Consider the following 23811-nt stretch of genomic DNA (forward strand, 5'->3'; position numbering starts at 1 on the left):
AAAAAAATCTTCTCTAAAATGCATTTAATAACTTTTTAGTTCCTGTGCTTTTGTTAAAAAATTACTTTCTCAACAGATGTTCAAACAGGAGGTTCGATTCCCAATCGAACGTTTTGCACGCGAAGGTTTGCCCAACACAACCATAGCACTTATAATATAAAAGTACAGTTCTTTTTTGCCAAATGAAAAAAACCCTGTAGTTTTGTTTTCTACTACCACAAAAAAAGTCTCTTTTCTAAAAATGCATTTAATAACGTTTTAGTTCCTGTGCTTTTGCTAAAAAGGAAACTAAAATTACTTTCTCAACAGATGTTCAAACAGGAGGTTCCCAATCGAACGTTTTACACGCAAAGTTTTGCCCGACACATTCAGAACACTTATAAAAGTACAGTTCTTTTTTGCCAAATGAAAAAAAAACCGTAGTTTTGTTTTCCACTACCACAAAAAAAAGTCTCTTCTCTAAAATGCATTTTATAACTTTTAAGTTCCTCTTCTATTGTTAAAAAGGAAACTAAAATAACTTTCTCAACAGATGTTCAATAGGTGGGTAGATAGCCGAAACACTTTGTTCTTATCTGGCGCTACAAACCTTTAATCAGCTTTTGGGCCAATTTTAGTTGCGCAAGAGGAGGCTTTTTACTAAACATTTTTCCTGCATACCCAAAAGCTTTGACGTGTATCCCTAAGAATAAGACACCTCACTCGGTGAATAAGTATTTTAAGTGAAAGACAGTCGATCCCACTGGTACTCAAGAAACATAACGTTTATTGCTGCATGAATGCATCACGAAACGGACAATATAAAACAAGGCAGGTTAGAAAATCTGGAAAGCTTACCAAAATAAACGTTTAGTTCTCCCCATTTTCCATTTTGTCTCTTAAAAAGCATGATGTAACACTAGCATAACCAACTGCTTTGCGTATAGCCAGTGCAAGTTTTACAAACATGTTTGAGTGACTGTTCAAGAGTTGCTCTAAACAAAATATCTCAAAATGACAGCAAAAAACTGATAAAAGTTATCTTAAGACTATATATAAATAAATATCATGATCGGAACGACTAGCCAAAACCAGCTGCTCATTCCAATCAGTTGGTCGGTGCAAGCAGCAACAACATCTTTTTTAAGAAGAGAATTTTTTTAGAAGAGAAATAGAAAAATGCTACGTTTGCTTGCATATGTAAGTATATTCTTTCTTGTCCTTAAGTATTTTCGGTTGTTAGTACGCTCTTTTCTCGAAACATAATGGTTTGGTATAATAATAGTGAGCGTCAGGGCGCCAAAATGTCTGGGAGTTATAGAGCGTGTTCCATTATTTTACTACAAATTTCAGCACAGGCACTTGAGTTGAGAAATCATACTCGGATGAAAGCGGGCTCTACCCATTATTTAATTTTCGGTCGAACTTAAAAGGGACTGTGTCACGGATTTTAGGCAAATTTAGGCATGAGAAATGACAATCAAATTCGGTGAAATATAAAAAAACCTCTTAAAACAGTGAAGGAACAATTTAATAACACGGCAAATACAAAAGAAGGCACGGATGGCTAAAAGTGACTAAGATTGAAACGGATTGCGATATGGGTTTTAGAAATATTGTTGGGCTGAACAGTTTTTAAAGTCAGTCTCGTTTGCTTGTAACTTTAAATTATAACGCCAAGGAGACACATTTGGTTGCAATAAAGGAATGTTATTTTTTTTTTTTATTTAGAACCATAAAAGTAATTTCTTTGCAAACATTAAGTTTCATAAAAAGCATTTGGCAAAGCTTAATAAAACAAAACTAATTAATTCAGCCCATAGTCCTTGATTAGTCTCTCTTGTTGATTGTGAGCAAGCTAAAGTGTTGCTCTTTATTGTTTATATTTATTCCTTCTTTGCGATCCACAGATAATACCACTCATTCTTTCACTCCAAGTTTCTGTGGCAAGGTACAGGGCGAACTACGACCAGCTACCGCTGCCCAGTTTGACTGATGATGCGCCACGTAATGAAGACACTGGCCAGGGGTACCTTTTTCCCGAGGGGGACATGGCGGCGAACGAAAACTCGGCAGAAACCGTAGACATCGACACCAGGGAACGCTCGTGCGTTGAGAGTTCGCATATCATATTTTGCGCAGGGGAGAAATACAGAGTTGTCACATGTCGCGATTCTAGTCTCACATCTTGCCATCCATCTATACCTTATTGGGGATTCAAAAAATGTAAACCGCTAGAGTTCACTGTTTTGTGCGGGTACTCGTATCCTACAGAATGCATCTGTGCATAGAAACCTTTCTAGGATTTTTTGGCAATCCGGCATACTAATTAAAGAGTTGCTGTATTTAAGACGATCGAGGTATTGCGCTTTGTTGGTGGGGAGTGAAAATATACAAAGAGAAAGTAAATACCTATGTTTTATGTTTCTTTTCAGTAGCAAAGAAACTGTGCAGAAATGATCACCAACATTCATGATCAGTTCTCCAAATGGTCAACTTTGTCTAAGCTCAAGTCAATCTTCTCAGTAGCCACTGAAGTAAGGCAACCAGCCATGTATTTGTTGCGAAACTAAACAAATACACAATTAAAACGCACCTTACAGCTTGCACTTTTTTTTTCTATAGAATATTGTTTTTCCGGCTCAGGCTGAATATTCTTATTTTTCTGTCTATTTTAGCCTGGAAATCTTGTTGGGAAAATTCTTAGATTATAGCGTATGACATTACCATTTTAGAATTTACTGGGGTATTCATTACAAGTGTTTGGTGAAAAACTGCTTGCAGAAATTTTATTAGCATCAAACATACGGCTGGTACTGCTTTTGTGTCCGTTTTGTTGGTCAGTTTTGCCGTTTAGAGAGAGGAAGAACTTTATACGCTTTAGCTGAAAACATATAATTGCATCCCTTTTACAAATTTTCGACAAACAAAATTATATCTTTTTTTTCAAAATCTATAAAGCTATATATACTTTTATGTCTTAGTTGAAAACGTATAATTGCATTCGTTTTTACAAATTTTTAACACACAAAATAATATTCTTTTCAAAATCTAAGCCTCGGGTTTATTCTTAAAATATTCTTAAAATTTCGCAAATTTCAGCCTCGATATTCTTATAAAATATACTCTCATAAAGAGTGCATTAGAGCCTCCCTGTACCGCCCACCTTCAACTTCCGTGACGTATGCATCCCTCGGTAATTATAAATGCGACGAGACCGCCATTCGTCACCATTTATAGAGCAGCTCTTTACAGAGAATGAGCGTTCAAGAGCGGCCCTTGGAAAAGAGTCTGAGAATAAAAGCATAAAACTGTAAAAAGCCATCTGGTGATACTTAAAATACATAAATATCGGAACGGCTTGCAACTTAGCATTAGCTTTCTTTCACTCGGTTGATGCAAGCAACAGCAACATCATTTCTGAACGGAGGAGTAACACTGAAATGCTACTTTTTCTCAAATACGTAAGTATGGCCTGTTTTGTCCTTTAGAATCTCAGCTGTGAGTTTTTGTTCCTCCGAAACGAAATGATGGAACAAGAAGGGGAACATGTGGAAGATAAATTTCGTTTTCAGTTGTTCGGTAATACGATAGCTAGAAAGCACACTGGAGTAACAATTTGTGGCCGTATTTGTCAAGAGAAGGAGGTTGTACTTCTCTTGATTTGAGTTAAGTTTTTCCAACAATATGGTTGTTGTAGAACGGCATAACTTTTAACCAATTCATAGTCGCTGTGAAATGAGAATTGTCTCAGTATTCATTTAGGAGATAAAAAGCAGACGATAACAATTTGTTTTTCAATAATACCGTCAAATCGATTATTAAATGTATTTGTTGAGTCCAGTTTATAAATGCAGTATCTGATATCTTGTGACAATGTTGAGATATCGGTTGTCGTTTAAACTGAACTAGCGCGTTCAATTTGCCACAAGTTTCAGTACGCGCACCTAAATGGGGAAGCCACGCAATTGGATGGAAACTCAGCGCGTGCGCAATGCATCGTGTTTGCTCGAACAAAGAATGCCCCTAGTTAAACGATAAGTGTACACGATAAAGCTTGTCGTTTTATTTGCGGGTTTAATCATACTCACATTCCTTCTTCGCCATCACAGGTGATTCCAGTGTTTCTTTCACTCCACCTTTCTGTGGCGAGGTACAGGGAAAATTACGACCAGCTACCGCTGTCCAGTTTGACTGATGATGTGCCACGTGTTAAGGATGTTGGCAAGCACTACTATCTTCCCGAGGGGGATACGGCAGAAAACGAAGACTCGGCAGAAACCGTAGATATCGACACCAGGGAACGCTCGTGCATTGAGAGTTCGACTATTATTACTTGCTCAGGGTCCAAATACACAATTGTCAAATGTCGCGAGTCTAGTCTCACATCCTGTCATTCATCCATACTTTATTGGGGATTCAAAAAATGTAAACCGGTGTACAGACTCTTTCCGCAGTGCGGGGAACCTCATGCCACGGACTGTGTCTGTGCATAGATGTGGGATTTTTCTGTATTTAAGCCAGCCGTGGTATTGCCCACTAATATGCTAAACAGTAGACAGACAAAGACTGAGACTGACTAAGTAACTATTTACAAATGTTTTCATGCATTTCCGATGAAAATGTTTTGTTTATATAATAAATATTTTGTCATTAATATGTAATTATTATGATTTACACCGAGTCCATGTAAGACAACCAAGGATCAATAAAATTCTTTCAACGAGGTGCTACGAGTGGAAATAAACGGAAAATGATTGTGGGAGTTTTGTATTAATTTCAGTATTAATTTTATCAGAGTATTAATCAGAGCATTATTATAAGAGTCAATAATGGACTGAAAACGTGTTTTTTCTCTTCACAAAATATACACTAACTGTATGTACGGTTATGATCCAGGAGCTATTCCAGCTTTAGAAGAAGAAAATGTCCTAACGTCTTTTCCAACTTATCATAACTATAACAAAATTCTCGAATTTGACTGGTTCTTAGCACGCCCCATTTTTCACTAAAAGGGAGCGCGGATTGCTGAAGTTTCCAATTATGGATTTTCTACACGTTTCGCGTTTGGACGATCAAAGAAAGGACAAATTGCAGTTGCCCCGAGAGGAGCAAGTGTCCTAAATATAAAGATATACCTCATCTCCTCGCGCTGTACGTCAGACATCCCTCTTTACTAAACCCGATTTCACCACCGCAACATGGATGTCTTCAATTAAATGACCTGGGCCTTTACAATGTTGTATCACCAATACAGTAGGTCAATTGTTAAAAATGGTCGTGGAACGAAATGGATGTCACAAAGCGTGATGAAATTTGTATTAAATACTGCCACTGACGAAGTTTTCCACTTCCACTAAAAAAAAACTTCTCTAAAATGAATTTATAACTTTTTAGTTCCTGTGCTTTTGTTAAAAAGGGAACTAAAATAACTCTCTCAAAGGATTTCCATATAAATTTCACATAAAGGCATTTACATAAAGACATGATAGTCATGAAACTGGTAGTCTTACTAATTTCGTGACCCTTTTGGGATTTGGGATTTGTGGCATTCAGTATTAACGTACAAATGTCTAAGCAACAAGTTTTGTAAAAGGTCTGATGTTCATGGACGAGAAACCCGCCAACAACAAAGCTTGCATATTCCGCTGTTCAGGACCGCTGCAGGCCAAAGAACATTCACCTACAGAGCCGTAAACCTTTGGAACTGCCTTGACATTAAATTCTCAAACTCATTAATATTTCATTATTGACAAGCCAATCAGGATACGCCAATTTGGTCAGGTGCGTGTGGTTTGAAACCCCGATGAAGCACAGGACAGAGGCCTTTCCACGATAGTTTGATGAAATATCAAACTCTAGAGTTTGATAAAACGTCAAACCCTTGTGATGCGGGGTAATCCTAATTGAAATATTAATGACACAAACACCGACTGAATAGCCGAGCTTCTGTTTCACGGGTTAAGTAGAATCACTCTAAAATTTACGTTTACAGTGCTAGTGCAATTCAGAAACATTCCTGAACAGAACATCTCGTTGCGATCGGCCACCGTTCTTATTACCAACCGAGTTTTTGGTGAACGAATTTTGTGAGCCAATATTTTAAAGACAGACCATGCAGGTTCTCCAACTTTCTTCAAGACTTTGCACGCGGTGAACAAGTAAAGAGTAAAGAAGTAAAGAAGCAAGTAAAGAAGCTTAAAGGGATTTTTGCTCGCGCGCTGTTTGGCAAGTTCGATTCTCAAAACCTCAACGGCTCACTTGTCCACTATGCTTTGACTGTGCAAGCAAGGATTTTTCTTGCACATTTTTGGGCGGCCGAAATCGGCGATATTCATCCTCAGCTAACCCGTCCGCGTTTCAAAACTAGCAGGACGCCACTGCATGCAAATTGTGGTGGCTTGAAGTAAACAAGCTTAGTTGTGAAAAACACGGATCTTACATAATCATCACAAACTATGCGCTAATTAAGGCCCCGATTGCAAACTGTACGCTAATAGACCATTTGCATTATGACGTAAAAGCGCAATGACTTCTGGTAGTTGTAGTTAGTTTCGCGGGAAAAACCCATTTCTGCCTTATGATTGGCTAAGGGCAGCCAAGCGTAAAGATGGACATCCAGGACTTTTATTTTGATGTGAAGTTGAGCTGCTGCTATTAAAGTTTACGCTCTTGTCGCTTCGAAATTTGTTTATACATTTATTTTTTTTAGTAACCTGTCAAAAATATAGAAAACAGGATGATAGCTTTGAAATGAAAAATGACTGAGTTCTGTGTTTTAACCAAGACAGACAAACAAATGTTGTTCGTGTTCAAGTACAGTGTGCGGCGGAGTTGACTTGGTAGAAATTCATTCATCGCGGCCGACAACTTCTCTTCATAAATAATTTTAGCCTAATATCACAGCTTTAAAACATCGCGCACTGGAAACAGATTGTTTGAAAGGACGAGTCTAGGATATAACTAAATTTGTGTGGAATCAAGTGAAAGCAAGACAAAGATTGACTTTGTTCATCATCTATTTGCAGACGTTCAACAAACGATCGCTTCCATCGATCGCAGGTGAATAAATTCTTCACTGAAAAGCTTAGAAAATTTACCATATATCATGATTGTTCGGCGGGACGGTCAGTTTAATTTATTTTTACAGTGGGACAGAGAAACGAGTCAAATAATTTTCCTCGTTCAATCGAGCTTCATCGATGAATCATGAAGGATCAATCATAAACAGTTTTAAGCTGATCAATCAAAACTACCCTGTGCAGGTGAATACAGATTATTTGTTTTTTATCTTAAAATTGTATTTCTGTTTTCGTCAAATTTATATTCTTTACCAAAGAAGTTTTCTTGTTTTTGTGCTGGAAATGTCAACTCGTCGAGTAGCAGTTGTGACAGCTGTGGTTTCAATCCGAGCGAGGGCCGTGCGAGCAAATATAATTTTATTTCCATAATCTTGTTGATGAACGATAATACTTTTGAGACTCGAAAGGTGAACCTCAAAGATTTTTACGAGTGAAGACATCATGTACTGTACTCCCCCATGTTTAGAAAGGGTAAAATATTGCGTCTTCGTATATTATTTGAGAATACCTGGCAAGCAAAAGTTTTTAGGAATTTAATTAAATAACCGTGCAGACTCGAGTGGAGGAAACACTCGTTGAAACTTCACTACAAAATGCAACCCAGAAAATATACAATTTCTTGCATAACTTTTTTTTTCATTTTAACGGACTTGGTTTTATACTGAGAGGTTGCTTTTTGCGCTTTAAATGTCTCCCCAGGGACTTCTTCTTCGGTGAGAGTATTTTTCTTTATCTCCATCACGATTTTCTTGGGCAGGCGGGCTTGATGACGATTCAAAATTTCCCGCGAACATAACTACAACTACCAGAAGTCTTTGCGCTTTTACGTCATAATGCAAATGGTCTATTAAACAAATTAAAAGAAATAAAAAATTAAGTTTTCGTGAATAATATATTTTGTTTGCAATTAGGCACCGATTGAGAAGCTATTTCAAAAACTCGTGCTTCGTGTTTCATCGGGGTTTCCAAACACAGGCCTCGTTCTTTCATCAGTTTTCTCGTGTTTGGAAACCCCGATGAAACACTCGCAAAAAAACACTTGAAATATTACATCAAAAACGCTAAATCTCTGAACTCTTTAAAAACAAACCTTACGGATCATCTTCTTTTAAATTTTTAATCATTATTAATTTTATTTGTAAATATTAGGAGTTACGTAGTTTTATTTTTTTTTATTGTAAATAGTTACTGAAAAGCCCTGAAACATTCGTAGCAGGTTGTTGTTATTAACATTTTACACAAAACCAACAACGTTTCATAATAAAAAAAATTCGGCTTTGCTTATCTGTATGGATAAAAATATCTTTATCGCTTAAGAACGTCGAGGTTGTTTATTGTGGACTTCAGGCTGACGAAAGATCGCCAAATTCTGCAATGGCCCTAAGCCTCGAGGAATATCTTAAATGAAGTGTTTAACTTTACAGAGTTTGCACGTATTATAAAACACAATACCGTGGTAAAACAGCTGGTAGCTGCTCGAAATTAAGTACAGTCAACTCTCGCCTTGCGGACACCCCGCTATTGCGGACGCTCGCTATTACGGACAAAATCCAGATCCCGAGCGAATAAGGTTTGACTGGAAATGAATCCCGTTTTTACGGACTCCCCCTATTACGGACGCTAAACGACGCCCCGAGCGTGTCCGCTTTAATAACGAGAGTTGACTGTAGCTCGTTTTTTTTCTATTCAAATTACCGATGAAATAAGTCATGGAGTAGTTCTTCCCTTTGCAAACAGGAACAGGTCTTGCAGAAATGTTTAAAAATACATGTTTAAAAGCAATTTCTTGTTCGGAGATTTAATTTTCGTGAATTGGGTCTATTTAAGCCGCCTTGCCCATTAAAGCCATTAGCAGTCTCATTTTAAGATAACGTCAAAAAGCTGGTAAAACGAAATCTTATCGAGACTCTTGAGACACAATGACTGGAGTAAACGAAAAATTTCAATTGCCCCGTTGACCGTTTTTATTCATTTGGTGTTAAACGCTTCATAGTTGCTTTTCCGTGAATTGACATGCATGACAGTATAACATTTCTTCATGCCCAGAGTTGTCGACTCAAAACATTAGCCCAATACTTCGACCAATTTTAGCTACAACAATTATCGATCGAACTAATTTCGTTTGACTACGTCGGGGTTCATTTAAGACTGTAATAAAAATCTCTTTTTCCCTGGAAAAAATTACAGGCGACGCGCAAAGTGCCAACAAGCGTAAACAAGCCTCGCGTGCCCGGAGGCCTCGTGAGGCTAGAAATAAAAGAAACAGGAGGTTTCCGGCAATCGAACGTTTTAAACGCCAAGGTTTGCCCGACACATTAAGAGCACTTATAAAGTACAGTTCTTTTTTACCAAATGAAAGAAAAACTTTAGTTTTTACCACTTCCACAAAAAAATATTCTCTAAAATGCTATTTAAAAACGTTTTAGTTCCTGTGCTTTTGCTAAAAAGGAAACTAAAATTACTTTCTCAACAGATGTTCAAACAGGAGGTTCCCAATCGAACGTTTTACACGCGAAGTTTTGCCCGACACATTCAGAACACTTATAAAAGTACAGTTCTTTTTTACCAAATGAAAGTAAAACTGTTAGTTTTGTTTTCCACTTCCATAAAAAAAAATTCGCAGTTTTAGTTCCTGTGTTTTGCTAAAAAGGAAACTAAAATTACTTTCTCAACAGATGTTCAAACAGGAGGTTCCCAATCGAACGTTTTACACGCGAAGTTTTGCCCGACACATTCAGAACACTTATAAAAGTACAGTTCTTTTTTACCAAATGAAAGTAAAACTGTATAGTTTTGTTTTCCACTTCCATAAAAAAAAAATTCTCTAAAATGCATTTAATAACTTTTTAGTTCCTGTGCTTTTGTTAAAAAGAAAACTGGAATAACTTTCTCAACAGATGTTCAATACGTGGGCAGATAGCCGAAACGTACACTTTGTCCTTATCTGGCGCTTTAACTACAAACCTTCAATTACCTCTTTGGGCCAATTTTAGTTGCGCAAGAGGAGGCTTTTTACTAAACATTTTTTCTTGCATACCCAAAAGCTTTGACATGTATCCCTAAGAATAAGACACCTCATTCGGTGAATAAGTTTTTTAAGTGAAAGGCAGTCGTCCTCCAGGTCGTCCTCACTGGTACTTAAGTAACATAACGTTTATTGCTGAATACATCACGAAACGGACAATATGAAACAAGGCAGATTGAAAAATCCGTCTCACCAGCAAAAGAAAGCTAAACAAAATAAACGTTTAGTTCTTAGTCTCTTAAGAACATAATATAACACTAGCATAACCAACTGCTTTGCGTATAGCCAGTGCAAGTTTTTCAAAGAGGTTTGAGTGACTGTTCAAGGGTTGCTCTAAACAAAATGTCTCTTGATGACAACATAAAACTGTTAAATGTCATCTTAATACTCTATTAGTGAATAAATATCATGATTGGGACGACTGGCTGAAACCAGCCGCTCATTTCATTCAGTTGGTCGGTGCAAGCAGCAACAACATCAGAAACAGAGAAATGCTACGGTTACTCGCATACGTAAGTTTATTCTTTCTTGTCTTTAGAAAGTATTTTCGGTTGTCAGTACGTTTTTCTCTTGAAACGTAATGGTTTGGTACGATAATGGGCGTCAGGGCGTCAAAATGTCTGGGATCAAGCGTGTTCCATTATTTTACTACAAATTTCAGCACCCGGGCACTTGAGTTGAGAAACCGTTGCCCGATGAAAGCGAGCTCTACGCATTAGTTTCGGACGAACTTAAAAAGCCTATAGTCTCTCTTGTTGATTGTGAACAAGCTTAAGTATCGCTCTTTATTGTATATATTTACAGTTGAACCCCGTTATTTCGAACCGTCTGGGGAAACAAAAAATAGTTCGAAATAGCGGGAGTTCGAAATATTCCTTTTTTGCGATCCACAGATAATACCACTGATTCTTTCACTCCAAGTTTCTGTGGCAAGGTACAGGGCGAACTACGACCAGCTACCGCTGTCCAGTTTGACTGATGATGCGCCACGCAATGAAGACGCTGGCCAGCGCTACTTTTTTCCCGAGGGGGACATGGCGGCGAACGAAGACTCGGCGAAGACCCGAAGACATTGACACCAGGGAACGCTCGTGCGTTGAGAGTTCGCATGTCATATTTTGCTCAGGGGCGAAATACAGAATTGTCACATGTCGCAAGTCTAGCCTCACATCTTGCCATCCATCTATACCTTATTGGGGATTCAAAAAATGTAAACCGGTGTACACGTATTTTCCGATGTGCGGGCACTTGTATCCCACGAAATGCATCTGTGCATATTAACTTTTCTTAGGATTTTTCGGCAATCCGGCATACTAATTAAAGAGTTACTGTGTTTAAGCCGATCGAGGTATTGCGCTCAAATATGTTCAACGGTAGACAGCGAAAATTCTGCCTGAATACGAACTTGTAAAGAATCTCAAATGGTGTGAAACTAGCCAAGTGACTATTTCAGGTAGAAAAGTTTCAATGCATTTCCGATACAAATGCTTTGTTTAAGTAATAATTATTATGGCAGGACAATGTAAGACAACCAAGGATCAATAAAATTATTTAAAGAGGTACTTCCAGTGAAAATACAAAGGGAAAGTAAATACCTATGTTTTATGTTTCGTTTCACTACATGATCAGTTCTTCAAATTGTCAACTTTGTCTAAGCTCAAGTCAATCTTCTAGCCACCTGAAGTAAGGCAACCAGCCATGTATTTGTTGTTTGTTGCGAAACTAAACAAATACACAGTTAAAAATACCATACAGCTTACACTATTTTTTTTCTATAAGAATATTGTTTTTCTGGCCCAGGCTGAATATTCTTATTTTTCTGACAAGTTTAGGCTGAAAATTTTCCTGGGAATATTCTTAGATTATAGCGTATGACATTTCCATTTTACAATGTACTGGGGTATCCGAATTACAAGCTAAGTGTTTGGTGTATAACTTCTTGCAGAAATGTTTATAGCATCAAGCATACGGATAGTGCTGCTTTTGTTACCGTTTTGTTGGTCAGTTTTGCCGTTTAGAGAAAGGAAGAATTTTTTTGCGTTTTAGTTGAAAACATATAGGTGTTTGTATTTACAAATTTACAACACACAAAATTATATTCTTTTCAAAGACTCAGGTTTATTCTTAAAATATTCTTAAAACTTAGCAAATTTTAGCCTCGATATTCTTATAAAATACATTCTTATAGAAAAAAAGAGTGTCTTAGAGCCGCCCTGTACCGCCCACCTTCAACTTCCGTGACGTATGCATGCAACTTCTGGGAAATGCGACGAGACCGGAATTCGTCACCATTCAGAGAGCAACTCTTTACAGTGAGTGAGCGTTCAAGAGCGGCCCTTGGCAAAACGTCTAAGAATAAAAGCATAAAACTGTAAAAAGCCATTTGGCGATGCTTAAAATAAATAAATATCGGAACGGCTTGCAACCTACCACTAGTTTTCTTTCACTCGGTTGATGCAAGGAGCAGCAACATCTTTTCTGAACGGACGAGTAACACTGAAATGCTACGTTTGCTCAAATACGTAAGTGTACATGGACCTGTTTAGTGCCTCTAGTACCTTCAGCTGTGAGTTTTTGTTCCTCGTAAACGAAATGGTGGAAAAAGAAGGGGAACATGTGGAAGATAAATTTCGTTTTCAGTTGTTCGGTAATACGATAGCTAGAAAGCACACTGGAGTAACAATTTGTGGCCGTATTTGTCAAGAGAAGGAGGTTGTACTTCTCTTGATTTGAGTTAAGTTTTTCCAACAATATGGTTGTTGTAGAACGGCATAACTTTTAACCAAATCGTAGTCGCTGTGAAAAGAGAATTGTCTCACTATTCATTTAGGAGATAAACAATGAAAGCAGACGATAACATTTTTTTTTTTCAATAATACCGTCAAATCGATTATTAAATTTATTTTTTTCTTTGTTCGTGAGCGGGCGGTATTCTACAAATCCTGCGATCTGATTGGTTCCGGGAGCGGGCGGTATTCTCCAATCCGGCCCTCGACAGCGGGCGGTATCCGTTGCGAGATGAATCGTCGAGTGTACTTTCCGCGCGGAATCATTTTGCAGCGTTGTACGAACGAACAAATGAAAGATTTGCTCAGCAAAATCGAAATAGCCGCTCACCAACTGTTGTAAATGCGAAAAGACAGAATAGAAGTGGAATTAAAGGCCTCGAAGTTCTTCTAAAGGCGAGTGTTGATTTGTTTACCGACAAATTAAGTTCTAGTTGATAGTTTGTTGAGTTTGTGGTTGTTTGTGCATTTTGCAATCATTTGCACGCCATTTTAATACGATAAGCTGCGCCGGTTTTAAACTTCAATTTTGAGTAAAAACTGTCTTTTTATCGGCCACTTCTTTGCCAAAACAAAACACTACTTGCCATCATTCAAGAAAATGAGATTCGTTAATTAAAAACAGCCAAAATAATTCTGACAATATTGTGCCGTACGTCCAAGCTTAGCAATTCATTTAGTTTCACTTTCGCACTGTTTATCACAAAATAATTATGCTGGAAATCAACGCAGAGCTTATTAATTCGTGAAATACAAGTGTGTATAGCTATACCGGAGCTGTCTTTCCGTCAGATAGTTTTTTTTTCGGGAAATTCTCAAACTTAGCATCCTGCGAACAGAGTTCTTTATCACTGAAAACATTCATCGGGAAGCCGGAATCGGCGTTTAGTTTTGTCAATGATAATGCTTTGGCTACATTTTTATGATATATTTACTACTTCAATTTCTTTGATTGAATCTCTTCAGTGTTAATTTAATATGCTGAACCTTTCTGTAAATACGGTTCATTTAATTTATTTCGAACGAAATAACAAACAGCATTTTACACTCTTTCTTACCCGTCGATCGACTCAACATTGAAATTAAATGGCGCGCGTATACAAACAAAGATTTTGTGACACAATCTTTCTAGGTTTCTTTTAAAAACAAATAAAGTGGGAAAAAAATAAAAACGTTATTCACCAGCCTAGGTCGGTCCGTATTTGGAAAAACTGTGCCCTCGGTCTTGGAACCGCCCTCGGCCGCGGTATCCAAGACCTCGGGCACAGTTTTTCCCAATACGGACCTCCCGGCTGGTGAATAACCTATATGTATTTGTTGAGTCCAGTTTATAAATGCAGTATCTGATATCTTGTGACAATGTTGAGATATCGGTTGTCGTTAAAAATGAACTAGCCCGTTCCACAAATTTCACTACGCGCACCTAAATAGGGAAGCCACGCAATTAGATGGAAACTCAGCGCGTGCGCAATGCATCGTGTTTGCTCGAACTGAGAATGCCCCTAGTTAAACGCTAAGTGTACATGATAGATCTTGTCGTTTTATTTGCGGGTTTAATCATACTCACATTCCTTCTTCGCCATCACAGATGATTCCCGTGTTTCTTTCACTCCACCTTTCTGTGGCAAGGTACAGGGATAATGACGACCAGCTACCGCTGTCCAGTTTGACAGATGATGTGCCAAGAGGTGAGGATGTTGGCAAGCACCACTATCTTCCCGAGGGAAACATGGCAGAAAACGAAGACTCGGCAGAAACCGTAAATATCGACACCAGGGAACGCTCGTGCATTGAGAATTCGACTATTATTACTTGCTCAGGGTCGAAATACACAATTGTCAAATGTCGCGAGTCTAGTCTCACATCCTGTCATTTATCTATACTTAAATCGGGATACAAAAAATGTAAAACAACTGCGTACACGTTTTTTACGAAATGCGGGGCTACGTATCCCACGGACTGTGGCTGTGCATAGTTAACTATCTTTAACTGCTGTGGGAGTTTTCCGCAGTCAGGCAAAAAGTGTTATTGTATTTAAGCCGTTAAAGTATTGCCCGCTAATATGCTAAACAGTAGACAGCAATATTTTTACCTGAATACGAACTTATAAAGAATCCCAACTGGTGTGAGACTGACTAAGTAACCATTTACAAATGCTTCCATGCATTTCCAATGAAAATGTTTTGTTTATATAATAAATATTATGTCATTAATATGTAATTATTATAATTTACACCGAGTCCATGTAAGACAACCAAGGATCAATAAAGTTCTCACAAAGAGGTACTACGAGTGAAAACGAAAACGGAAAGTGATTTTGGGAGTTTTGCATTTATTACAGTATTTATCGGTTAGTATTTATCGACCGGTTAGCTCAGTTGATAGAGCGCCGGACTGTCGTGCGGGAGGTCTCGGGTTCGACGTCAAGACCGGACAAACACTCAGGGTCTTAAAGTAATTAAGTAGAATGTACTGCCTTTGCACTGACATCTGCAAATGGTTAGGTGTTCTAGTCTTCTCGGATAAGGACGATAAGGCGTAGGCGCCGTCTCACCCCGGGGAAAGGGGGGGGGTACTCCCTATAATGCCCTATACGGGGAGGCTCCGCCCGAAAGGGAAAACTTTTTTCATGCTTCAGGTATATAAAAGCTGGGTAGGGATTTCACAAGTTTAGGTATATAAAAGGGTAGGGTTATCGGTCATAAAGATATTAAAAAGGGCCTTCAATCAAAATATTTCAAACAGACGCATCTTATGGCTGTATCATTTAAATTTATTGAACGCTACATAAAAATGGTATCAAGACTTCCTGTTTTAGGCCTATGCCATGTCTGTTAGGTATACGAAAGGGGTGCCTTTTCTGTCAAAATGGTATATAAAAGGGTAAGGGGTTGGACCTCGGGGCGGAGCCTCCCCGTGCTAAACGTTTCCTCAGTTCTGCATCTTCGATTCAGTGTTATGGCCAGCAGGGGACGTTAAAGAACCCACACACTTATCGTAAAGAGAAGGGCATGGAGTTCCCTGTGTTGTGGAATGGGCTATTCATTTGCATCCATCATGATGGGATGGGTGGTAGGACGAGATCACATACATGAGGATCTCAATGGGGTTAACCGTTAGCCGTAAAATGGCCAAAAATTTAGCCGTTAGGCGTAAAAATTGGAAATTTCTAACCGTTAGCTGTAAAATATGCTAACCTGAAAAAAATCGATCAGTAATTAACTTAAAATAAAACAGACTAGATCGCTTCATTGTCCCTGAATGTTTCCAAGACCTAAAATATGTTTTTCAATAATTGAAATTAATTTTTAACTTTAAGAACAATGGAAATTACTTTTCACTTCTGTAAACGATAATGAAAATAAATTAACCGTTAGCCGTAAAAAAGCCAAAATTTTAACCTTTAACCGTAAAATTCAACACCCCATGCTGAAACTGTGAAGTGCATTGAGCTTCGGGAAATGCGCTAGAGAAGTACCATTACCTATGCCAATAATAGACTGAAAAGGTGTTTTTTTTCTTCAGTGACGATACAATATCTGTATATGTATGGTTATGACCCACAGAAGCTATTTAGAAGAAGGAAACGTCCAACGTCTTGCAAAGCCTCCACAACCACAGTATTTGTTTAGCTATAAAATATTTTCGTCGATAATTTGTTGAATAATAGAATTATAAAACAATTACGGAATATCGTTTGATTTTAGCTAACTCGGCCTAGGTCTCGCCAGTTTAGTATCAGGCGATATTCCACGCGAGCTGTGGGATAATTGTTAATTTAATTTTGTAACAGCTAGAATTTCTCCTCTCTTTTTACGAGATTAGGTTTTGTCTGTCTCAGACAAAAAGGCGACCTTCAACTTAACAATAAAATCGACGCTTTTGTACTTACCGGCGTTGGAGATGAAATACTATCTCTAGAAAATTTTGAGAAACTACTTAGATAAAATGCGATGCCCCGCCAGTCTCGTGGTCAAGATGTTTTTGGTTTCAAGTTCCTTTTATATTAACTTCTCTCTGCTTTATTAGCACAAGGCTGAAACAGACAGGTTATATATTATGTTACAAGACATGACTGTTACTCAGACTAACCTTCTACTTGTAAGTATTTGTTGCTTAATTTATAACACAGTGTAAGCCTTTTTTCCCATGTTGTATTCTTGGTTTTCATGTTACGTCATAAAATTCTGAAATCAAAATTCACTAGGCCTACTAATATATCTTTTTGCAAATTTCCAGATCGATAATGTCATTCGTTTTTTAAACAGAGCATTTTGAATATTTGAGTTTTCCGTCGTATGCGACATCACACGGTGGGCACAGAATGACTCAAAATCGCTCAAGTTCGCCATTCATTTTGTTCAGCGGTTACGCGCGGTATTGGCGCCTTATTTCAAAATGGCGGCTCTCTCTGTGGATGAAGTTCGTGAAATGGTTGATATTCCAAAAGGTTTTTCTCGTGGTTATAAGAGTGGCTGAAGCTAAAAATGGGTTTTCTGTCCCCATTTGTGTCCTTTGGTAAAACTCAAAAGGCAGAAACAATTTCTTTCACTACATTACGGCCAGTTTAGCAGCTTTTTTCTCTCCTTTCTGGTGTAACAGAGCGTTTATATGTTGTCAACCAAATACCTCAAGCGGACTTTGACAGGAAAAAAAATCGGGAAGTAGAGTATCCGTCCTGGCATCCGAAAAGAAGAACTGGAATTTTCTGTACAAATTAAGCAAAGGCAAACTATCCCTAACTTTTCACTTTGGAGAGTATGTACTTAAGCTTATGCTGTGGACAACATTTTTTTTATGAGTTGCAGTTGTGCATAACCCCTTATCATCACGGTGTTCACCAAATCTTGTGTAAATAGCGGCATTTTGTTCGCACGGTTTTACTTTGTAGTGTTTTCCTGCAAACAAATAAATAATTACGAGTAAGAAGTGGATAGTTAGCTGAGATGACAATTATTAAAGTCATGAAAATACCATACTGTTTTGACTGTGGGAGTGAGGGGTCTCCCAAATGAAGGGGTCAAGAATGCTTGTCAGTCAAACAACATATATACCATAGTCAGAGAAATGAAAGCTCTGCCTTTAAATTCTAAAACGATGGTTTGAATAATTCTAACCATAGTTGTTATTGCAGTCACCTAACAAATACCAAAATCTAAAAATATTTACACCCACCTTTAGGGGTTAACAACATCAGAATGAAGAATTTTTTTGCATATTTTTAATGCTTTTAGGGGGCTTTTGAGAACCCTTAAGCCTTCAGAAGCACTTCGTAACAGACATTGTGGGTGGGTACAACAAAATAGTGATACCCCATTTCCCTATAATTATAAATAATCAAAATACAGTCAAAACAAGACAAGATAAAATTCAATTTATATTTGTTAACCATTTTTTCTTCAAGTGCTGAAACATCTTTTAACCTTAAATATTATCTTTCACATACCGGTACATCAAATGTGGTTGAGTAATATAATATAACAAGCTCAAAATATCTGACCTGTGTTCACATTCACTGTATGTCATAAGAAATACTAAGCAATGGGCCACTTGGCTAGGACACAGACTTTACCTTTTTTACCATAAGAAATACTTAGCAAAAATTGAAGAACAGCCAAGATTTCAAAAAATCAAAAAAATAAATAGAGCCAAAAATGTCTGACCGGTCTTCAACAGGGTACCCATTCACTGTAGTTTGATGCTAATAAATTATGCTAAGTTAAAAAAATGGGAAAGAGCTGTTGTGTTAATAAATATATTGAGCTTAAAAATGACTGGCCTGTGATCAACTGTATTAATACACAACCTCTGTATTCTAGAATGCTAAGTTGTTTAGTTGTTATAAAATAAATCAAAGTTAAAAAGACATAAAACAGTTATAGTAAATTACAAATAGAGCTGAGGCAGTAGACACTGCATTCAATGTATTCTGTTATTAATTAAATTCTGCTCAGTTAAAAATATTTACAAAATATATATTCAATCAGCTTAAATTTTTTAAATAGAGCTGTTGCCTTAATAAATATGAAATCTACAGTACACACATCAACTGTATTCTATAATGCTAAGCTAAAAATATATTCAAAGTACATCAACGATTAAGAATAGAGTTGATGTCTAATATCCTGAGCTAAGCTAAGATTAAAATAATACAACTTTCTTAATAAATATCCTGAGCTAGGCTAAGATCCAAAAAGAACTTCTGTCTTAATAAATATCTTAAGCTTATTCAGCTAAGATTCAAATAGAGCTTCTGTCTAAACTAATATCTTGAGCTTATTAAGCTAAGATGCAAATAGAGCTGCTGTCTCATTAACTATTTTGAGTTTATTAAGCTAAGATACAACAGCCCCATTCCTGAGCCAAAAATATACGACCTTTGTCCTATACCATACACATTCACTGTAATCTATTTTTGTGCTAAGTGATTACGGGTAACGGCTTATATTTTAACACAGCTGTTGTCTAATAAACCAAACCAAAAATATCTAATATGTTGACAGCTTAAACATTCACTATGTTGCTGTTAAAAAAATTATACTTGCTCACTTGAAAGATAAGTGATGAGCCTCTTTATGGGTATTTCTGAAGAAATCAAAGATCTCAAGATTGAAGCGAAGAGCTGAAATTGACCAAAATTTGCTTGATCAAATTGATCAAATTGAAAACTCAAAGCTTGTAAACACTACAGAAAATATTTGCAATATCTGAATTTTGGCATTTGACCACATTTCACAAGAAAAGCAAAGGGAATATCATGGGTACCCATAGAGTGGCTCGTCAGTTAAATTATTTAAAAAAAATATGCAGTTGCATGCTGTTTATATAAATAACAAGCTTCCAGTAGATGTGACCCTGGCTTGGTTCCCCAGTCAATTCCTAGATGCAGAAAAGTAAAAAAAGTAAGACTCAAAATGGCACATTTCTAATGTAGTGGGGTTAATCATATATCATCATATGCATATAGAAAGAAAGTGTTAAGCAATCACAAAATGGTGTAATTATAAAAGGCTATTAAGAGCAAAACATAACCTTTAAAAAACTGATTAGGCCATATCTAGCTAACATAGAAGAGGTGCAATAATATTACAATCTATTGTTATTGATTGCCAACAGAAATCTAAACAATTTCAAGGCTACTACAGTACTATAACCTTTATTGATTTTTCATAAACAGTACTTTACGGTATCGTGTGTGTACTGTTGTACTTGTGCTTATAAAAACAAAATTTCATAAACACAGTAAACAAGATATATTAAAAAAAATATTCACTATAACATGGCTGTGCGAAGATACAAAATTTATCTTTGAGTGCTGAAAAATATTTCACGAGTTAATTAGGAAAGCGAACAAGTGCAATATTTTTCAACACTCAACTCAAAGAGAAATTTCATATCTCTAAGCAGCCAAGTAATGTTCTATTTATTATATAAACTTGGAAAAGAGCGATTTATTATGTAACCATAGTAACGGTTATCTCCGCATGTTCACGTGTAAAGATAGCGCGAAAGCTCACCTGGTATTTCACTGGTGTTTATATAGTAAATAGACATTAGATTGAGCTTACCTGATAAACAAAATCAAGTTAAATCGTAGAAATGTGCTGCCTTTGAACTTTGGATACTTCTCGTGTCATTTTCTCACTAGCAGAAACACCCAGAAAGCTGGAGGTAGGTAAACGCCAGGCCAGTTGGTCTCTAGAACAGTTGATATCTGTTCGAAGGTAATCGCAAAATTACACCGTTAAACAGGAGTATCTCTGAAGGCGCACGCTTCTTTCTTAAAAAACTAAAAACATACGATCGAAATTTAACCTACTCTTAATGCTATGATGGCAAAATCAAAAGGTTTTAGCAGAAACTGACGGAAATGAATGGAGCCGAAAAAAGGCACTTTTCATTTCAGAGGCACTGAAACACGAAGCGGCTAAAATATCAAAGCCGTGATGTCTACAAAAACAAAGAAACCTACCTTTATTTGGTACCAAATAAAAGCTCTTTCTTTCTTCTTCAAAGATGGCTTCGTAGCATTTAGCTTCCGACCTCATAGGGCCCTCTGGGAAGGGCTAAAAAACGTCATTTCCTGCTCCGCTAAATTCGTACCCAGTCTGCCGAAAATAGACCTCGTCCAATATGGCGTTTAGTCACACGCATGGCGAGCGATTTTGAGTAATTCTGTGCCCACCGTGTCAAGATGAGTGCCGTGACAAAGCTGTTTTGTTTGAAAAAAGGCCTTTCCTTTCCATTTTCAGCAGATTGAACATTTCAGATATAATACGTGGTGTTTATGTGAAACTGTACTAGCTCATGAGTCAACGATTGCCGCTGTTGTAAACAGAATTGAGTCAGATGGTTTCTCTGACATCACAGCGGCCATATTTGTGTCCCTCGGAAGGACACAGTTATGGCATCTCCATACTAAGCTTTATAAATTTGCGTGGAGAGGTTCGGCCAATAACTCGCGAACGGTACACCGAACAGACCTGAAACTTGGAGAAATTGTTAATCTATTTATTGTCTATAATATTTGAAATTAATAGCTTCTGTAGTTGAATGGTTTCGAATTTATTTTTTGATTGCGTGACAGTAAAAACCAGCAATTGATACCTTTTTTAGTTTATGCACTTTTGTGGGATGTTAAGGTTTATTTGCAGAAGAAAGCCTCAATAACTTCCTCAATAAATGTCCTAAACGCGGGCTGTCGGAACACTTTTGATTGTTGGTATCTTGCGCCAAAAACTCTTTGAACCAGTTTTGTACAAGAAGAGAGTTATAACCATTCATTTTTTTTTACACCCCTTTCCCCCAGTCTCCCGCCTCCCCACCTCATCCCCGACCCGCCAAGAAGTTTCACTATCAAGGGTAAACAGTCAGTTCTCTGAATTTGCCACTTTGTTTGAACTAAATTCGCTCTTCTAGCCACCTGAAGTAAGGCCCACAGCTATGTGTTTGTCAGTTGCGAAGCTGAAAAAATAAAATTCAAATAAAACACCTTACGGCTTGTTTGAGCCGCCCTGTACCGTCCGCCTTCTACTTCTGTAACGCGTCTTCTGAAAAACGTGCCGAGACCGTCATACGCCACTATGTCTAGTGCAACCCTTTACAGAGATAAGTGAGTGTTCAAGAGCTGCCCTCAGCAAAAAGCATTTGAGTGATGCGCATAAAACTTTAAAAAATCATCTGGTGATCTGAAAATGAATAAATATCGGAAGAGTTTGAAACGTGCCACTGATTTTCTTCAATCGGTTGATGCAAGCAACAACAACAAAAACGTTAACGTCTTCCCGGAACGCACGAGAAACATATAGAAATGCTACGTTTGCTCACATATGTAAGTATGTTGTCCTGTTTTGTCCTCTAAATTCAGCTGTGGGATTTTTTTCCTCGAAATGAAACGGTGGTACAAGAAGGTGTAAATGTAATACGAAAGCTAAAAATCATACACGAGTAACAATTTGTGGCCGTATTTGTAAAGAGAAAGAATTGTTAGTACTTCTCTCGCTTCGAGTTTAGTGTTGCAAACGATTTACCAAGTCATTGTGAGATGATAATAAGCTCTCACATGGCAGGGCAAGTAGTGTCAAGTTTGTTTAAATTCTTCAGTTTTTACTTATACTTTTCCATAATAGCAAAATATCCAGACGGTTTATGTCGAGAATTGTCAATTTATCTAGCTGCTATAAGCTGTTGGATAAAAAAGCACACTTTTCCTGTTAAAGCATATGATCGATTATTAAATATATTTGTTAAGTTCTGTCTTTTAAAAAGGTGCTTACAGAAATTGGTTGGTCCGTGAAAATGATTTGGCGTGTTTCATGTACAACAAATTTCTGTACGCGCACCCAAATTGAGGAGCAACGCACTCTCGGATGAAAAATCAGCACAATGCATTACTATTGCTCGTACTAGGAATGCCCAAAGTCGTTCCTTGTTCTAGTTAAAGAGCTAAGCGTACATGCTAAAACTTCTGGCAAAGAAGGTTAGTTTTGTCTAGCCGAAATTATTGGGCAATAAAATACAGTTTCTTTTTTTAGCTGTCCGATCAGCCTTGCATTTGGTTTAATGTAAAGCTTGTCGTTTCGTGCATTTGCGGGCTTAATCACATTCCTTATTCGCCTTCCACAGATTATACCGCTGTTCCTTACACTCCACCTTTCTGTGGCAAGGTACAGGGCAAATTACGACCAGCTACCGCTGTCCAGTTTGCCTGATGATGTGCCACGTAACAATCTTCCTGAGGGGGATATGGCGGCGAACGACGAGGCAGAAAGTGCGTGTGAGGATAGGATTAAAATACCATGTTCGGGGTCGTTTTTTACAGTTGTCAAGTGTCGTGATTATAGTCTCACGTCTTGTCATGTCTCTATACCCAAATATGGATACCGAAGATGCAAACCCTTGGAAATTGTGTATATTACGCAGTGCGAAGGTGCATATCCCACGAAATGTGGATGTGCTAAGATATAGCTAACTATCCATAAAAGGGGTTTCGTCGCGGATTTTCCCAGATTTTTGAACAGCCAAAATTTACATTTGTGTAGTAGGAAACGTAGACGTAATGGTTCATTTTTATTAAATGTTATTAAAAACCCGTCGATGTATTCAGCATTCCTATGAACTTGTAAACAATCTCAACTGCTGTGACACAACCCAATGCTTTCCATGCAAAAGTTTTATTTAAATAATAATAATTATTGCAACAGTATAATTAAAATCATTTATTGCAACGCGATGTATGATAGGCAAGGTTCATTAAAGTTCTTTGACAGATATGCTTGCCAGTGAAGGAAGAGCAATTGTTTTGTATTTATAGCATGAACAGTATATACTTTCATTTTTTTAAAAATGGAAGTCAGTCCATTCTATACATTCTGGACACTCTGTGAAACTTCCTTAGAATGCTTAATAAATTCCTTTTTTTAACAAACTTGCCAACGAA

General features: G+C 37.4%; 2 protein-coding genes and 3 long non-coding RNA genes across 6 annotated transcripts; 4 read left to right on the forward strand and 1 right to left on the reverse strand.

Annotated features, from left to right (window-relative positions):
* The first annotated feature begins 1076 nt into the window (after window positions 1–1076).
* Window positions 1077–11601, forward strand: LOC144632969 (uncharacterized). Its single transcript, XR_013566973.1, has 3 exons — window positions 1077–1179; window positions 1890–2351; window positions 11468–11601. It is a non-coding gene; the product is annotated as an uncharacterized LOC144632969 (long non-coding RNA).
* On the forward strand, window positions 3322–11601 carry LOC144632968 (uncharacterized). 2 transcript variants are annotated; one of them, XM_078491726.1, is made up of 3 exons: window positions 3322–3443; window positions 4092–4508; window positions 11435–11601. In XM_078491726.1, the coding sequence occupies exons 1-2, from the start codon at window positions 3423–3425 to the stop codon at window positions 4473–4475; spliced, it is 405 nt and encodes a 134-aa protein (XP_078347852.1). In that variant the 5' UTR covers window positions 3322–3422; the 3' UTR covers window positions 4476–4508; window positions 11435–11601. The 2 variants fall into 2 exon arrangements, with proteins under 2 accessions (XP_078347852.1, XP_078347851.1); XM_078491725.1 differs by lacking the exon at window positions 11435–11601 and having other exon boundaries at window positions 4092–4708.
* A 920-nt stretch (window positions 11602–12521) lies between these two features.
* LOC144632760 (uncharacterized) lies at window positions 12522–15154 on the forward strand. The gene is made up of 2 exons (XR_013566940.1): window positions 12522–12608; window positions 14461–15154. It is a non-coding gene; the product is annotated as an uncharacterized LOC144632760 (long non-coding RNA).
* A 4406-nt stretch (window positions 15155–19560) lies between these two features.
* On the reverse strand, window positions 19561–20933 carry LOC144633739 (uncharacterized). Its single transcript, XR_013567095.1, has 3 exons — window positions 20845–20933; window positions 20441–20586; window positions 19561–19751 (listed from the first exon to the last, which is right to left on the reverse strand). It is a non-coding gene; the product is annotated as an uncharacterized LOC144633739 (long non-coding RNA).
* Window positions 20934–22103: 1170 nt separating this feature from the next.
* On the forward strand, window positions 22104–23530 carry LOC144631332 (uncharacterized). Its single transcript, XM_078489741.1, has 2 exons — window positions 22104–22203; window positions 22998–23530. Exons 1-2 carry the CDS (start codon window positions 22183–22185, stop codon window positions 23337–23339), a joined length of 363 nt encoding a protein of 120 aa, XP_078345867.1. The 5' UTR covers window positions 22104–22182; the 3' UTR covers window positions 23340–23530.
* Window positions 23531–23811: the final 281 nt, after the last annotated feature.

Source organism: Oculina patagonica, chromosome 12 (assembly GCF_052425735.1).
Source record: "Oculina patagonica isolate OP01 chromosome 12, crgOcupat, whole genome shotgun sequence".
Taxonomy (NCBI): Eukaryota; Metazoa; Cnidaria; class Anthozoa; order Scleractinia; family Oculinidae; genus Oculina; species Oculina patagonica.

What these genes read in the sequence shown, in the direction of transcription:
- LOC144631332 (XM_078489741.1), top strand. Translation starts at nt 22,183, where the DNA reads ATGCTACGTTTGCTCACATAT. An exon ending in TGCTACGTTTGCTCACATAT is followed by an intron (nt 22,204 to 22,997) that starts GTAAGTATGTTG and finishes CGCCTTCCACAG; the next exon opens with ATTATACCGCTGTTCCTTAC.
- LOC144632968 (XM_078491726.1), top strand. Translation starts at nt 3,423, where the DNA reads ATGCTACTTTTTCTCAAATAC. An exon ending in TGCTACTTTTTCTCAAATAC is followed by an intron (nt 3,444 to 4,091) that starts GTAAGTATGGCC and finishes TCGCCATCACAG; the next exon opens with GTGATTCCAGTGTTTCTTTC.